This window comes from Corythoichthys intestinalis, chromosome 2 (assembly GCF_030265065.1).
Source record: "Corythoichthys intestinalis isolate RoL2023-P3 chromosome 2, ASM3026506v1, whole genome shotgun sequence".
Lineage (NCBI taxonomy): Eukaryota > Metazoa > Chordata > Actinopteri > Syngnathiformes > Syngnathidae > Corythoichthys > Corythoichthys intestinalis.
Window position 1 is genome coordinate 24,006,807 of NC_080396.1, and position 19,020 is coordinate 24,025,826.

Sequence of the window (19,020 nt, forward strand, 5' to 3'; positions counted from 1 at the left end):
TAGACATGGTTTAAGACAATCTCCTGCAGTTCAAACCGAGCATCAGTATGGGGAAGAAAGGTGATTTGAGTGACTTTGAACGTGGCATGGTTGTTGGTGCCAGAAGGGCTGGTATGAGTATTTCAGAAACTGCTGATCTACTGGGATTTTCACGCACAACCATCTCTAGTGTTTACAAAGAATGGTCCGAAAAAGAAAAAATATCCAGTGAGTGGCAGTTCTGTGGGCGGAAATGCCTTGTTGATGCCAGAGGTCAGAGAAGAATGGCCAGACTGGTTCGAGCTGATAGAAAGGCAACAGTGACTCAAATAACCACCTATTGCAACCAAGGTAGGCAGAAGAGCATCTCTGAACGCACAGTACGTCGAACTTTGAGGCAGATGGGCTACAGCAGCAGAAGACCACGCCGGGTGCCACTCCTTTCAGCTAAGAAGAGGAAACTGAGGCTACAATTTGCACAAGCTCATCGAAATTGGACAATAGAAGATTGGAAAAACGTTGCCTGGTCTGATGAGTCTCAATTTCTGCTGCGACATTCGGATGGTAGGGTCAGAATTTGGCATCAACAACATGAAAGCATTGATCCATCCTGCCTTGTATCAATGGTTCAGGCTGGTGGTGGTGGTGGTGTAATGGTGTGGGGAATATTTTCTTGGCACTCTTGGTACCAATTGAGCATCGTTGGAACGCCACAGCCTACCTGAGTATTGGTTGCTGACCATGTCCATCCCTTTATGACCACAATGTACCCAACTTCTGATGGCTACTTTCAGCAGGATAATGCGCCATGTCATTAAGCTGGAATCCTCTCAGACTGGTTTCTTGAACATGACAATGTACTCAACTGGCCTCCACAGTCACCAGATCTCAATCCAATAGAGCATCTTTGGGATGTGGTAAAACGGGAGATTCGCATCATGGATGTGCAGCCGACAAATCTGCACCAACCTGTGTGATGCCATCATGTCAATATGGACCAAACTCTCTGAGGAATGCTTCCAGCACCTTGTTGAATCTATGCCACGAAGAATTGAGGCAGTTCTGAAGGCAAAATGGGGTCCAACCCGTTACTAGCATGGTGTACCTAATAAAGTGGCCGGTGAGTGTATATTTTTTTAATACAGGTAGTCCCCGGGTTACGACGTACCCAACTTACGCCATTTCAACTTTACACCTGTCTAGTCGTTTTTTTTTTTTTTTTTTTTAATGTTTACTTTTGTTTTGTAATGCATGCTTTTATGTGGCGCAGGAGGCATAGAGCAGGTTGCATTTACACACCGCCCGTCCCACACACACACATATGAGGAAGAGCGCAGCCGAGTGAAGAGGTGACAGCTTGCGCGCACCTTTGTTGCTTGTGAAGCATCCAGAGGGGACAACTGTATATAACCCCTTTTGTCCTGTTTTTTGTGCGTTTTCAATTGTAGTCAAATACTTGGGGCGAGTTTATGTGATTGTTTTTGATTATGTGCGGACGCTAACTGATACATGCTAATCGTTTGTTATTGCTGTTTTAGCAGCTAATTGTAAACGTAAATTTGAATTGCTGCTATTGAAGATGAGTAATTTAATTTCAACTTTATTTTAGTTTCATTCTGCAGGTGTTGATGTCATGAGCAGCTGAATAAAGTCAGCAAACCACACGGACATCTGATATCATCATTTCGGAGCTTAGCTCGCTGTCTAGCTAGGAATTAGCTCCAACATCTTGGCGAGGACAGTACAATGACGTACAGTGGGGCAAATAAGTATTTAGTCAACCATTAATTGTGCAAGTGGGCCATTAATTGTGCAAGTTCTCCCACTTGAAAATATTAGAGAGGCCTGTAATTGTCAACATGGGTAAACCTCAACCATGAGAGACAAAATGTGGAAAAAATACCCAGAAAATCACATTGTTTGGTTTTTAAAGAATTTATTTGCAAATCAGGGTGCAAAATAAGTATTTGGTCAATACCAAAAGTTCATCTCAATACTTTGTTATGTACCCTTTGTTGGCAACAACGGAGGCCAAATGTTTTCTGTAACTCTTCAAAAGCTTTTCACACACTGTTGCTGGTATTTTGGCCCATTCCTCCATGCAGATCTCCTCTAGAGCAGTGATGTTTTGGGGCTGTCGTTGGGCAACATGGACTTTCAACTCCCTCCACAGATTTTCTATGGGGTTGAGATCTAGGCCACTCCAGGACCTTGAAATGCTTATACGAAGCCACTCCTTTGTTGCCCTGGCTGTGTGTTTGGTATCATTGTCATGCTGAAAGACCCAGCCACGTCTCATCTTCAATGCCCTTGCTGATGGAAGGAGATTTTCACTCAAAATCTCTCGATACATGGCCCCATTCATTCTTTCCTTTACACAGGTCAGTCGTCCTGGTCCCTTTGCAGAAAAACAGCCCCAAAGCATGATGTTTCTACCCCCATGCTTCACAGTGGGTATGGTGTTCTTCGGATGCAATTCAGTATTCTTTCTCCTCCAAACACGAGAACCTGTGTTTCTACCAAAACGTTCTATTTTGGTTTCATCTGACCATAACACATTCTCCCATTCCTCTTCTGGATCATCCAAATGCTCTCTAGCGAACCGCAGACGGGCCTGGACGTTAGTTTCTTCAGCAGGGGGTCACGTCTGGCAGTTCAGGATTTGAGTCCCTGGTGGCGCATTGTGTTACTGATAGTAGCCTTGTGGACAGGTGTCTTTTATACCGATAATGAGTTAAAACAGGTGCCATTAATACAGGTAACGAGTGGAGCCTGGTTAGACCTCGTTAAAAGAAGTTATACCTCTTTGACAGCCAGAAATCTTGCTTGTTGTAGGTGACCAAATACTTATTTTCCACTCTAATTTGGAAATAATTTTTTTTAAAAAAATCAAACAATGTGATTTTATGTTTTTTTCCACATTCTGTCTCTCATGGTTGAGGTTTACCCATGTTGACAATTACAGGCCTCTCTAATCTTTTCAAGCAGGAGAACTTGCATAGTTGGTGGTTGACTAAATACTTATTTGCTCCACTGTATATTACATGTTTTTGGATCTTTTTTTTTTTTTTTTTAATTTAGAGGGTGTTCAGCGGTATTTAAAGTGTTAATTCCGACTTGCGCGGAAATCCGGGTTACATCGCCAGCGCAGGAACGGAACTCATTCATAAACCAGGGACTATCCGTATACTGTATTTACTCAGATTGTTTAGTTTCTATATTAAGGCCGAATTAATGTTTTAATTATTGTATTGTATATCACTATTGTGCCGGCAAACTCAAGCTGCGTTCACACCAGCCAAGTCTTATTGTCGTCACACGGTGGGTTCCCATGCAAAGTCAATGTAATCTATTGCGTGGTGAACAGCGACCGGCGGCCTGGCGACCGGCAATGCACGTCTAGCCAAAGATTTCAGCGTCGAGGAGAAAACAGCTAATCAAATACTTTTTCTCATTCACTTGTCTTCAGCTGGCAAATAAGTAACGCCTCAACATCCGGTCAGTAAAAGGCCAAAGAAAGAATGAAGAAAAACAAGCACTACAAGTTATAATATTACGAGATTAATGTCGTAATATTATAAAAAAGAAGTCATAACTTGTAATACTACAAGAAAAAAGTTACAATATATTATGAGATAAAAATCGTAATATTACGAGAATAAAGTTAAATTTTCTAATAGTATGGGGCAAAAGTCACAATATTACGAGATTAAAGTCGTTACAGTACGTAGCTATGTGATATTACAAAAAAAAATGGTAATCTTACTGAACTTTACGAAATATTGCGAAATTAAAGTCATAATAGTACGAGAAAACAGTCGTGAAATTACGAGAATAAAGTTATATATCTTAATGAAATGGGGAAAAAAGTTGCAATATAATGAGATTAAAGTCGTTATATTACATATATGTGTAATATTACACGAAAAAAAAACGCAACTTCACGAAATATTGCGAAATTACAGTACTAATATCATGAGAGAAAATTGTCATCTAATGAGAGCCGTGATATTACAAGAATGAAGATGTTCTAATACTTATTATTACGTTACGTGAGCCAGAAGTTGTATCGTCTTTTGGCAACTTAAAGCAACACTAAGTAAATTTTCAGTTTCAAATTTCAGATTTTAGTGACGCAGGTGGACAAAAACGGTAGTGTTTTGCCTTAAGGAAAAATGTGTTTCTCATGAGGACCAGCGCACAGTGTTGTAAAATCCTGATCTCCCGGTCGCCTGCAGATGGACTGAACGATTTGTTTCCAGCGGCTATATGATGGATGAATAGTAATGAGGTAATGAATCCAGTTGTGGCTAAACAATTGCATATGACAATGTTAAAAATCAGAAACGTTTGATTTTGTACCGTATTTCCCCATCGGCCCTCTGCCCTCTCCATAGTGTTGCTTTAAGGACTGTGCGAACACAAAACTGCTTTTGGTGACGGGCCTGCACGAGCAAGGTGTTCACATGCGACGGTTTAACTTTGGTGTGAACGCAGCATAAGATTGAAAGGAGCCATATGTAAGATTGGTGGCCAAAAATGGTACTGCAACCAGAATCAACATATTGAAGAGGGCACCATCTTGCCTAGTATACCAGACTCACCGCTGTTCCAGCGATTGACTCAGGCGACCGTCCGGCGGATCAAATTCCCAGGGCGGAGCAAGCCACAGCAAAAAGACAGCGGAGTGGACCAATCAGCAACGGGCAGACATGACGTTGTTAAAGCGACAAGTAACTAGCGTGAGCGGAGAATGGAGACGTGTATTCAACATGGCTAGCGCGAGCCATGTTGACTGTTTTCAATGACTTGTGTCGATGTGTTTTTGGTAATTTAAAACTGGTTTTACCGCAGATTGGAACATATTCTCGGCTCTCCCGTTCTCTATCTGTGTTGTTGGAGAGACGACTTTCGGCACGCAAGAGTGACGTTACTCGTTAAGAACACGTCATGCAAATAAACGAATCTGATTGGACAGTTGATTTTGTCATTGTTCGAGAGGCCGTTAATGGGCAGGGTCCCAGACTATTTCTCACAGTGTTTGAAAAATACAGGGAGAATAGTCTGGCGGTGCCAGGCAAGGCACCATCCCCTTTTTCTTTGGCTTGCCAGATAAGCGCTTTGCAATGGGGACTCAAGCTGCATCATCATACCATTGTTGCATTTCAATCAGAAGAGAAAGAGGCTAACAAACTACACACTAATGTTAGCAAAGGTCATGTGAACATAAAGCATGTGTAGTGTACAACCTATGGTGTTCAAAAAGTCTTTTTTCAAACTTGAGTCTTGAAAAAGAGGGGGTCGTCTTATATTCGGGCCAATACGGTAATGACTCATTTGAGATTCGTAACAGGTGTTTTTTTTTCTCTTGCTCAAGTGGTGTTAATTCATACTGTTTATAAAAGTTGTAGCAGCTTTAGTTAAAGTAGCCTCCAGGTTACTGAGCTCCCGGCAACCTGGATGCAGACACAGAACTGTTCTCGTAATTGACTGATTGGTGGAGGGCCAGACATCTGTCACGGACACAGAATCAATGACAACTGACTTTTAAAATAGGAAAATTTAGGGTTTACTATTGAGAATCATGTTCGAAGTATAAACTCATGTTTCTTTCATTTCTATTTAAATATTAGGGTCATTTAATAAATAATTGAAGTGCATTTCTTACATATGGCTCCTTTAAGTTCATAATCATCGAAAGACAAAAAAAGACTTGTGAATCATGAGCAGATGGAACGAGAGGCCGCCGTAGGATGCTCGTCACAGCTTCAACAAGAAAGAGTACCTGAAGTGCAGATTAAGATGCCTTTTCTAAAGCGGTTGTCACTCGGCAGAGTCGCTGTCCTGGCTGCTGTACTCGGCAGTCTCCATCTTCAGAATGTAGGGGATTATACTGTCAATAGAGACGTTACCAATCAAGCCAGTGAAAAAGAGCTCCTCCGTGATGTTGGAGTTCATGAGGCGCAGCGCTGGGAGGCGGGTCAGGATGCGGGTCAACCTAAAGACGTACACAAAAATCGTTTGTGTGTTTTCAATTTTTCAATTGAATTTACACCGTCAGATGTGTGGAGCTGAAGTTGGAGGTGGGAGATCAGTCTTTGTGACGTTGAAAAGTTACAGAAGTATGAAACCGCTCCTGACCTTCAAATCCAAACTGTCCTGATCCTTGCATAATTTTTCATTAGATAATTTAAAAAATAATAATAGGGGTGCACGATATCCATTTTTTGAAACCAATACCGATATCGATAACTTCCTGCTCCTCAAAGCTGATACCGATATCGATAACCGATAATAACTATATAATTTTTTAAATGTATAACCTGAGTTTTTGAAAAAAAAAAAAAACTAGTGGTGGATTCAACATAGATTCGCCTTTGATCTCATCAGATTTTTCATAATGACATGAACATAACAGTGCGGTTCACTTCTGCACTGCCCGACAGCCAGCTAAGAATGAATGCACTTCCATAAACCACAAGGCTTGGTCTTTCCTTACTTTTATGGGAAGACACTCGTCTTAATATTGTGAAAGTACAACAGAAAAATACACATATTCAATACTCAATATACAACAAACTGTACAATAAACTTTTATACACAACTATTATATCTATAGCATAGCACACTAGCTTGAGCTACAAAAGCATTGGCTGGCTTCTATAACACAACTTATGAAGTTCTGTACATATGACCCTTCACCACAGAAGTAAACATATATTGCACATCCATATGTTACAGTAAACATAAAATACTTACATATATTTCCGAGGTGGAAACGTAACAGAAAGCATTCACGACTGTCAATGCTCCCGCTAGACACCGCAATGTGTGATTGAACCAAACTACTGTAACAAAAAAATAGATGCAGTGAATTATTCTGACCAGCAGGTGGGAGCAATGGCCCGCAAATGGTTAACTGATTTCTCATACTAGAAACTGTAAAGCCAGAACAGTACATATCGGTCCTATTATAAATGTTATTGGATTTATCGGGATGACGTCATAATTCCTATTATCGGACCGATAATTATCGGACCAATAATTATCGTGCACCAGTAAATAATATATATTATATCTTGTTGCTATAGTGATATAAAATGGTAGCTCTCCTTCCGCTCCCATATTAACGACATCACCATATCAGTCTAATTCCACCTTCGTAATATTTCTAGACTCCTCCCTTCTCTGACCCCCCACGCCGCTTCCACTCTTGCTTGCCATCTAATCCTTGCTTTTTAGTCTCCCAAATAAGCCCCTCCAGAAACTGCTGCTCCCCCAGAGTGACAGCAGTTTTGAGGATTTTGAAAGACAGAATGTCATGTTCGATAAATATAAGTAAATCTACCAAATAAAAAACAACCCCTTCTTTCACCAGGGTAAAAAAAGTTAAGATTTTACTTTTTTTCCCCCCAGTTCTTTAGTAATGACATGGGAAAGGTTTACAAAATCGATGTGTTTCTTCCTGATAGTGGAGAAAAATAGCTTTTTGTAAAACCAAATAAATCATCAATAAAACTGGATGGCTGAACATGGATACTAGAGCTGTCCCGACTAGTCGACATAGTCGACGTCATCGATGACGTAAATCTAACTAATCATCTAACTAACTAACGACATGTTTTATTGAAGTTGCTAAGCCTGTTGCGATTTGCAATGAGTCCATTCGTTGCAAGGTAAATAAAAATGAGGGCGATAATTTTCACGGCTGCGTTTATCACCGCGTGCGCGCATGCATACATTTGTGCGTGCGTGTAGATGACATATGAGACTGGTTCATTTCATAGATGTTTATTGGTAATCAATACGCCGTAGAATTACAGTTCAGACATACAAAATAAGGAAACACATCTATATTAAACACTGTAAGTTAGCATTGCTACATTGAGACTAATGGGGGGGGGGAACGACCTACTTTAGCCTGCTATAAAACATTGTCAGTCTTCTCCAAAACGCAAACTTGCGGTTAAAAGGTGACACTTCAAACATGAAAAATCGCTGGTTAACAGCATTTGCAAACATTTTTTTTTTTTTATTACTGACAGCACATGCAATGACAAGAAGTGTTTTTTTTTGCGGAATGGAAAGCTTAAATTAGCTGTTTAGCGAACGTACTTCCGGTGAACATTTCAAAATAAAAGCATGTCATGTTCGTCATATAAATAACGTTTTCTGGAGTTAATCCCATATACTTCAGAATTCAGACTCTACACTAAGAATACCTTTAAAATGACACCGTTTTTCAAAATTCTGATTGACAATGAATATTATAATACTATTATATATACCGTAATTTCCCGAATATAATGTGCACTTTTTTCCCCCAAAATCAACTCGTAAAATCATGGTGCGCATTATAAACGGGTGCATGGATGGAGACAGAAATATATATATATATATATATATATATATATATATATATATATATGTATACATATATATATATATATATATATGTATACCGATTTTTCTTTTATTGACACGGCCACGTTGTGTTGAAGAAACGTATGCGCCGATCCGTTGCCGACCATTGCGGTACGTGACGTCACCATTTTGTTTCGATAATACTTCACTCTGATCGGCCGAATGATTTCGTCTGTGTTAAATTCTGCTTTTTTCACTCTTCATAAAGCACAGAATTTAGTTTCTTGAACTCATTTGAGTCAACGTTTATTGCAGCTCCGCAACTCGGACCATAACAAACGTAACAACACAGATTTCCTGTGTGTGTCCGTCAACTATATCTGTCCCTCGGGAAACTCAAACCCAAATAACAATAGTTCCTATTGTTACCGTCGTGTCGACAGCGATGAGCGCTCTCGGATTTCCGTCTTACGTTCTCACTTTCATTTTACCGTATCAATCCATGGAAGAAACATTTATTCATCATGATGAAACGAGCAAGTTGTACAGCAGCCTTTAAAAGAAAAGTCACATCTGTTTTGTTTTCTCCTAGATTCTGGTAAGTTGGAGAAGTTGTCAAATCATATCATTACCGTAAATATTGTCAGTTTATGGTAAGGTTTCTAACTACCAATATGCTATGCTTGTGCTGTTTCACCATTCAGTAAAATGACATTTCTGTATCTGTACACGAGCTCTGTTTCTTGTATTCTATTTATTGGTGCTAAAATTAGGGTGCGCGTTATGAACGGGTACAATCATTTCCCTTAGATTTTACAAGTAAATTTGGGATGTGCATTATACACGGGTGCGCCTTATATTCGGGAAATTACGGTAGTACTATACTATAATATCAATGTTAGGTATTGTTTTTAGAATTGTTTGGAATCATGTTGGGAAGGTGAAGTCAGTGTTCTCAATCTGTTTTCATTCCATTCTTTTGCACTAGTTAATGCTATCAGCATTTGAACTCATTGTTTATTTGTGATTTATTATTGTTATTTACGTGTTTATTTGTACTTTAATAAAGAATTAAGGTGTTCCGAAATGTTTTTGGGAATTGATAAGTATCAACAAAAATTTCATTGCTAAATTAGTAAAAAAAAAAATATATATATATATATATATATATATAGATATATATAGATATATATATATTAGATTAGTTGACTAACCGCAAAAATAGTCGGCTGACTAATCGGGAGAAAATTAATCGTTTGGGACAGCCCTAATGGATACGACAGTAAAATATTTTACTTTTGTGACACCTCGGACATCTGAAAAAAGGTATATTTCTATGCAGATAAACATTTAGGAGCTTGGGAATCATGGTTTATATTAAGCCTGTCGTAATATGCAATAATTCCATTTATCGCACGATAAATAAAAATGAAGGTGGTAATTTTTTCGCTGCGATTTATCGCCTCGCGTGCACGTACGTGCGTGCGCGCGTGCGGCAGACGTGCTGTTAAAAGTTCGGATTCCTTGTTACCAACTGCGCAAAATCCATCTTCGTTCTAGGTCCGGCAAAAACTTGCGCCGGAGCCAATCGTTCCCATTATTTCCTATTGTTCATCGTATACCGGCCGCGTCAATGCTCCGGAGTGACTGCGGACCATCTCCGGGAAGCCGGTGTTGTTGACGTGTGGGTGCTCCCGTCAGGGGTGCATTTCACACAGGGCGGCTATTTTTCGGCACAACGCCGGATATTTACAACGAAGTCCGACAAAACATTGTTACAGACTTGGCTGCTACTAACAACCTCGCTTTGACAACGAACAGTTGAATGAACATTGAATGTAAAGATACACGATAATATCGGCTACCGATAATTATCGGCCGATAATGGCAATTATGACGTCACACAGATAATACAGATAATAAAAAAATCAACCGATAATGCAATCCGATAATTATATACTTGATTTAGCCTCCAAATGTGCGCAACCAAGCAGTTTTCTCCACTTCTTCACTGCCGCCTGCTCAACCCCTCCCCTCTCTGAAGCCCCTGTGGGAGGAGGGGTTTAGGAGTACGGCGTCATAGAGGAGGCGGTGTTACACATCAGTGTTGAGGCGCTCTCACTAGCGTGCGTTGCTTTTCCAGTGTGTGAAATGAAATAAACGACGCTCTCGCCATCTACAAAACAGTTCCTCAAGGCCTAAAGAAAGCGTCCTCATTGAACACCATTAGCACTAACCCAGCAGCCATTTAAAACTGCATCACAATGATTTTTGGAACGAATATGAGGCTGCTGCTAGCACGAATGCTAAAGCTATTGTTAACAAATAAACTATAAAGGAAGCTACAGGGCTTGTGACAATACAGAGACGCTGCGGTCCTCCCGGAGTCGGGGTGTTTGGGAATGCAGCCCAAAGCGAGTGGTAAACTCCCATCTATGGCTAAACACCTCACGAGATCGATAGTTGACAAGTAGCTTTCTTCCGACGGAGCCCGCCGGTCCGGCAGGCCGCCGCCGCCTCGCCCTAGGCGGGTAGAGCATGAGAGCAGAGCCATGCACCGAATGCGCCGCAGCGACCAGGCCGGGGCGGGCGGATATCCGGTACGAACTTAGCTGCCGCCGCCACTCCGGTTCGAGACAGAGGCCTGGCGCGGGTGCTAATTTGGCAGCCGGGCGGACTGAAGGGCACAGGCGGGAGGAAATTCCCGAAATGACCCGATAGCCAAACCCCTGGATGAAAAAATAATGCAGTTTATACGACCACGATTCTTCGTGAAAGACATGCCGATCACATCAGTCTTACCACGGACATTTACACAGGTGATGTCAACAAACCATGTTTATCATGACAGCACAGTGGTTAGTTGATAATTGTAACATGCACCAAACGACACAAAGAAGTCATCCAGTCAGTAATGCATTCAGTACGCTTTAAATTTATGACGTCTTAATCAGATCATTCTTCTTAAATCTAGTCAAATAATTTTCCCCATCTTGTTTGAGTGTTGAAGACTAGTTGAATGCGCCAGATTATTCCACTTACTTGAACTAAATATTGCAATTTGTTCTTATTAAGCCCAAACATTAAAAAAATAAGGTCATTTTTCACCTAAATCAAGAAAAAATTGCTTTCAAATAATGTTTTGAACCATACATATTCTTCAATAAAGAACATTTCTGACAAGGTTTTTTTTTTTTTTTTTTTAGGATTATGTATAATAATTTATTGCTTAAAATAAGGCTGTTAATCTTATTTTCAGCTGGCCATTTTTCTTCAAGAAATCTGAGTGAAATATACTTGAAGTGCTGGCAGTTAATTTAACTTATTTCCAATAGATTTACACTGAAAACAAGGGACTTTAACTAGTCTTAAGGAGCTGTGTTTTTGCTGTGTAGTAATGTTATACTTTAGGAATAGCATACTTTTAAAGCCATTTTTGTGCAACTTATGTATTTACTCTGTAAGTAATTGTTTACCATTACACAATGTCAGACAATCTGTCTTTATTTAGATGTTGGAATTTACTACTACTACTACTTGTTCACATTTGATGTTGAAAAAAAAGAGCAGTATTTTTGCACAGCAATATTTTCTCTTGTGTATACTTTAAAATTTTACATAAATCTTTAATAAAATTATCGGCTTGACATTATCGGTTATCGGTTGGAACGAGGAGGAAATTATCGGTTATCGGTATCGGCTGAAAAATGCATTATCGTGCATCACTAATTGAATGGCAAATTAAGAGCACTGTGCTTCAAACTCGTTCTGTTAAGAAAGTCGATTGTCATATGCTGGTGTTGTGGAGCAATGAGCAGACCTGACTTCAGCGGCGTTTGCTAACTTTTTTAATGCGCGAACACACTAGATATTAGAGCTGGGAATCTTTGGGCACCTAACGATTCGATTACGATTACGATTCAGAGGCTCCGATTCGATTATAAAACGATTATTGATGCACCCCCCCTCCTTTTTTTTTTTTTTTTTTTTTAATGTTTTGTACATTAGTTCCAAAATTGTTCAAAAATACTCTCAGGCTAAACTAAACTACTATTTCAGTATCAAGTTAACATATAGCAGTAAACAAATATACAAAAATAACAGTAAATAAAAAACTCCAGTCCCCATTCTGTATCAGCAGCTTTAAACTACATTCAATTAATTTAATGTTGTGAATCAACCGTAAAGTTGTTAAAACTGCTCCCGTTATTCCATAATTTCCCTTTTGTCTACTTTCGACATGTGAAAGTTTTAAAACTATTTTAAAGATAGATTCAAGTCAATATTTTACCGATTTAGGAGTATTTTAGATAAAAAGTTAATTAGGTTTGCTTGGAAGGTTCGCTACAACAGCCTTGCAGGGAAGTGTACTGCTTTAAGATGGCGGCTGTTTACTAACGCCCGCATCTAGTTTTTTGTAGGTGTGCTGCTAACGCTACCGAATCTATATTGCATCTAGTCCTACATAAATGATATCTACCGTAACATTATGTGGATGTACTTTGTAGCAGCTTTTCGGCAGCAGTCAGGTATGTTGTTGTGTTTTTTTATCTCGTGGCATGAGTTGAGCTTGAGCCGTGAGTTGAGCATTGGCATTACCCGAGGGGCCGGGTAATGGGAAGCATGATGTTTAGCTACTCTTGCTCCGTTCCTCATTGACCGCGCGGTGCGCCGAGTGTGTTGTACTTCCGCTTTACTTGGCATATTTCAGTAATCGGAATTTGGATGTTTGTGAATCGTTCTCGAATCTTCCACAGCCGAATCGCGAATAATCTAAGAATCGGAAATTTTGCACACCTCTACTAGATATCATGAAATAGCAAACTAGATGTGCTACGTCCCATGCCATTGGCTACGTGAGCCCAGAGTGATTATGGGACACGTAGTCCATATAGTACATCGATGAATTCTAAACTGTCATGACTGAATGGAAGTTAAGAAGGCCAAATCAATCCATACCAGTGACTATAGATAATGTTGCAAATATTGTTAATTCAGTATGTGACACAGATGGATTCGGACCACAAATAGGATGTCTTGCTCATGTAGTAAACCTAGCTGCTAAGAGAGCTGTAGCAATCAACAGTGTGCCCCGTCTCACTTTACAAACAGTAAAGGTTGTTCTCAGCACTTTTATACAAATTTTTTTTCAGATCAGTAAGAAGTAAGCACATAAATATTATGCACTAAAATGCATGCTTATATGATGGCAATTTCATTTTTGCTCACTAGCAACAAAAAAAAAAAAGAAATAAATAAATAAAAATAAAATAAAATATCATTACAAATTTTTTTTCATTTTTTTTTCAGAGCATTAAATGTATTTAATTGGATCGAAAATCGTGTCCCCCGTATCCAAAATCGTACCGAACCGTGACTTAACTGTATCGTTGCATCCCTATGGAACACCATTGCAGAAGCTATGACTTTTCATTTGCCTATTATTAAGTTATTATTATTATGAAGTGCAATTTTATTTATTTTTTTTTTTTGGAAAAACACATTTTATTTATTCTGTGTTTCTGTGCAGTGTTAATATTGTGACTTTTCATTTGCCTATTATTAAGTTATTATTATTATGAAGTGCAATTTTATTTTATTTTTTTTTTGAAAAACACATTTTATTTATTCTGTTTCTGTGCAGTGTTAATATTGGTGTCTTTTACTTAAGAGGCATGGTCTATTGTTTTTAGTTGTGATTTCTTAAAAAGTATTTTTTGAATTTAAGAGTAAATATCGCGTTTAAATGGGTGTACTTGATCCATTAATAGATACTGTGTTATTGTAAATTGGTTTTTAAAAAATGGGAAGGCGCAATAATATCGCGTATCACAATAATTTATGAGATAAATTATCGCACACTAAAATTTGTTATCACGACAGGCCTATTTATGATGGCAAAATAATTCATATTCAAACATATATTGACTGTGAAAGCCATAACGCCCCCTCTCATGTCACTCGTAATGTTTCATTCATCATATAGTCAAGATCTGAGTTGTACATTCTAACATGAATGGGACATTTACGATTTACACTTCTAGTAAGTGCCGCAACACGTACTCTTCCAATACTTAATATACACATTGTCTGGTCAAGTGTAAAATGCCAACACATTTTCGACTTCTGACAAATACATACGTTTAGATTAATTTCTACCATTTATTGGTGATTTTTTTCTCATAATCCCTGTCTAAAAGCTTGGAATCTAAGCCTGCTCGCTTCCTGAAAGAAAGACTGCTGTACTTAACTCTACATACAGTCGGACTCCCTTCCGTACCTGTAGGTGTCATCCGGATACGTTTTCTGTACATAATCCTGCAGCTCCATCAAGGCTTTTTCCTGAAACTTTTCCACCTGTCCGCCACAGTCCACGCCAGGATGATCTGATGGCGTGATGTAAAAGTATACATTTTTTTCACCATTGTTGCCCTCATATCATTCGACTATTCACAGCAGCGGGAAGATTTTAAGACTCACCTGGACTGAATAAGACGATGGCCTTCAGGTATGCGTATTCGTAGCTGTCTGTCTCCAACCTGGTCATGCTGTTGCAGAACTCCTGGAACTTCCAGATGTGCTCCATCACCTGCTTCACCCTTTCACCTGACATCTTGTCTAAAAGATAACAACTGTCAGTTATCACAATCAATTGAAAGATACCAGAGACCTACTTTTTAGATTTTTCGCAATAACAGTAGTCGGTTCGGCTACTTCGATATTAGTAAGACATCCTGTGATTGTTGACGGTGAAAAAAAAAAAAAAATGAGACAACACATATTGTAATCTTGACCCATACCATCCTGGATGCTACTCTGCAGGTGGTTGACAATGGCAGCCAAGATCGTGGACAGGTTCATGATGTGAGCACATTGAGCGAGACCAAGAGTGAACAGCTCATTCCAGCAGGCTCGAACCAAGCCCGTGTTTTCTTCCTGCCTAAGAAAGAGTCGTGACCAGTGTTGTTAATAACGGCGTTACAATATAACGGCGTTACTAACGGCGTTATTTTTTTCAGTAATGAGTAATCTAATTAATTACTTTTCTCATCTTGGCAACGCCGATACCGTTACTGAGGCGGGAAAGGCGTGCGTTACTATGCGTTACTAAGTTGGTTGAATTAAAAAAAGTCTGAGAGAAACGGACTCACGGGGACGAGAGCAGAGCAGGAGTGGGGAAGACGCCGTTGCAACCGCGATGCTAGATGGCTCCAATAATACCTGACTGCAGCCATAGCCGACAAACTACGCCCACATGACACGGTAGATATCATATTATAGATCTAGATGCATATGACAGACACTGCTGCATTGCCAACATGTTTTAAGGACTACATGCGTTTGTAAACAGCCGCCATCTTAAAGCAGTAGACCTCTCAGGAAGGCCCTGATGTAGAGATCCTTCCTAGCGAACCTAAGTAATTTTTTTTAATCTAAAATGCTCCTAAATCGGCAAAATCTTAACTTAAATCTATCTTTAAATGATGAAACAATTTTAAAACTTACACATGTTTAAAGTAGACAGATGGGAACTAATGCAATAACGGGAGAAATTTTAACAACTTTAACGATTGATTCACAACTTTAAATAACTTCCACACATAGCAAAGGTTACTAGCTAGTTATCGCAATACCCTTGTGTCTAGTTAAGTGGAGGGTAAAGAATTGGGCTTGGGCCAATTGTCCCCCAAGCCCTTTAAGCTTCACATTGTGTGACCTGTTTTTTTTTTTTTTTTTTTTTTTTTTTTTTTTTTTTGGAGAAAAAAAAAAAATCACTAGTTACTTTGCCAAGTAACTAATTACTCTTACATTCAGGTAACTGAGTTACTAAAGCAATTACTTTTTGGGAGAAGTAATTTGTAACTGTAATTAATTACTTTTTTAAAGTACAATTAACAACACTGGTCGTGACAATGTGAAAGTCCATGAGTTTCATGTCACATGCCTGATTGGAATACTCACAATTAGGTTCGTACACAACGAAGACTAAACTTGCATGTCTTCATTGGTAAAATCTTGTTTTCAACTAAATAAATTGTAAAAAGAATCAAACATTTAATTTGGGGGGGGGGGGGGGGGGGTAAATTTTTAGTTTTTACTGACAAGTAACAGTTTAGGTTCTTATCTTGAATGCTCAGTAGCTTTTGCCTGAAAATATAAAGCAGTAAAAGCAGATAAAATACCTTTTACACACGTTATTATTTGAATTTGTTGACAATTTTTGCTACAACGTGAAAACGCTTCAATAACTTCTTCTCAAATTTGACACACTTATGAAAAAAATATGCTTATAGATCTAGTTAGGTATTTTCAAATTATGGTCTTAGTAATAATAACAATAACATAATAAACTTGTATAACACTTTTTTGACATTCAAAGACACTTCAGGCAAGGGACACAAACACGAACAAAAGAAAAGAATCAAGAAAAATACTTTTAAAACGTTTAAACAGGTGGGTTTTGAGAAATGTTTTGAAGTTCAGCAGTCTGATGGGCAGTTTTTAACAGCTGAATCCTTATTGGAAAATGTTTTTTTTTTAAATTATTGGTAAAAATGTTTGTTTTTGGACAGAAAGTATCATAGTTTCCCCTTCCCGCATCCAGTTACCATGCTAACTACACATAATATAAATACAATTTATGCCATAGGTGTCAAAACAGATCTGGCCTGCCACATAATTGAAAGTAAATAATGTGCGTCAACTTCATGTTTCTCGCGTAAAGAAAATTTCTGGAGTCCTCCAATGAAAAATGGAGAAATCAGAAGATATTTTGTTTTTCTCCATTTTTAACAGATTCAAATGAATAAAATACACATTTTATAAAGAATTTAAAAAATATCATAATATTTCATTTTTTCCTTTTTTATTTTGTAATTAAATAGCAAAAAAATACAAAGAGAATATTTGCTCTTATTTCTAGTTTTGTTTAAATAAATATCAACAAAGAGGTAGGTAGTAACGCATTACATTTACTCCGTTACGTTAACTTGAGTTACTTTTTGAGAAAAACGTACTTAAAGTAGCTTTACTACGCAATACTCGACACTTGCTTTACTTTTTTGAGTAGCTTTATGAACAAGAAAAATTACTCTGAAGAATCGTTATATTGTTCCTCTTTATTCTTCATAATGACTTTATTTTTGCCAGATATGCCAACAGTGGCTATCTTAGTTTCATCAATGAGACATCGCAACAATGACCACATGACCTCATTATACCAATCAGAGGTAATAATGTTTTTTCTCAACTAGAGGGCACTCATGGTCTTTGGACAGGTTATTCATAGTGTTGTTGTGGTCTGAATTTGATGATTTTTGTGTCATCTTTTTGGCCTAATATGGTCATGGTATATGTTAAAGTACAGTATAATAATAACAATTCATATAGATGAAGTTGTGCTGAGAAAAAATATAATTATTTAACAAAAAAATCTGACATTGTCAGCAGTTAATCACAATGTTACTCAACACTTGAGCTTTCTTTTCAACAAATACTATTTTACTTGTACTTGAGTAAATTTTTTGGATGACTACTTTTACGTGAGTATTATTAATTGGTAACGCTACTCTTACTTGAGTTAAATTTTTGGCTGCTCTACCCACCTCTGTATATATACAGTACAGGCCAAAAGTTTGGAAACACCTTCTCATTTGTGCGTTTATTATATTTTCTAGGGCTGTCAAACGATTAAAATTTTTAATCGAGTTAATCACAGCTTAAAAATTAATTAATCGTAATTAATCGCAATTCAAACCATCTCTAAAATATGCCATATTTTTCTGTTAATTATTGTTGGAATGGAAAGATTAGACACAAGACGGATATATACATACTGTACATAAGTACTGTATTTGTTTATTATAACAATAAATCCACAAATGGCATTATTAACCTTTTAAGGTCTGGGCCTATTTTGTCTGATTTTGCATGCCTTTGAAGTTGCCTTTATATTTCAAAGAAAGAATTGTTTACGATGGCCTGGTTTGGTCCCTTTTTTTGTGACACCTTGAACTTCATGTCCAAACTGTTGTTTCATTCACTGACCAATTATAAATCATCATTTTGGGCCCAAAAAGACCAAAAATTCCAAAATCGTTTTGTCAAATTTTTTAATATTGATGTCCAATTGACAACCAAACATGCGTAACGAACCGTTTTGAAACTTTGTAATATTTATTCAACATGTTAGGATGAACATTCAACCAAAAAAATTTAGAATAAATAGTCTTATATTTGACAATTCAACATAAACAACAGGTATAGCCATAGGCGTTTTTTGCCTTTATACATGCTCTAGTCAAAACAGGTTATATACAGCAGACCGAACAGTGAAAAAATATATACCGTCTAACACAAAAAGTGTTTAGAGGCCATCTCTTTATGAGTTTAGGTATTGCGGCCCATCACCTGATGAAAACTATGTACACACAATCAAGCTTCTTGAACACACATTTATATAGACAAATTGAGAAGACTGATTGTGGGGAAAAAATATATATACAACATCGGGAAAAAAAGGATTTTCAAAAATATTTACTATAAACAAGTTAAATTTTTTTCAGGCATGCCACTCCGAAAAGCAGTTTCGTCCTGGAATTCGACACAGGGCGACATCACACAGCCCACACTTCCATGGGGTGTCGGTCCTCTTTCCACCCTTCCATTTTCATTTCA

The 19,020-nt window shown here is 38.1% G+C and overlaps 1 protein-coding gene across 2 annotated transcripts in view; it reads right to left on the reverse strand.

Annotated features, from left to right (window-relative positions):
* Window positions 1–1,185: 1,185 nt before the first annotated feature.
* Window positions 1,186–19,020, reverse strand: part of nr2c2 (nuclear receptor subfamily 2, group C, member 2) — a 35,609-nt gene continuing 17,774 nt past the window's right edge. For both annotated transcript variants that reach the window (XM_057859263.1, XM_057859254.1), the window contains exons 12-15: window positions 15,144–15,283; window positions 14,824–14,961; window positions 14,624–14,729; window positions 1,186–5,977 (exon numbers count right to left, since the gene is read on the reverse strand). In XM_057859263.1, the coding sequence (XP_057715246.1) occupies window positions 5,803–5,977; window positions 14,624–14,729; window positions 14,824–14,961; window positions 15,144–15,283 (559 nt within the window). In that variant the 3' untranslated portion in view covers window positions 1,186–5,802. The remainder of the gene's footprint in view (window positions 5,978–14,623; window positions 14,730–14,823; window positions 14,962–15,143; window positions 15,284–19,020) is intronic.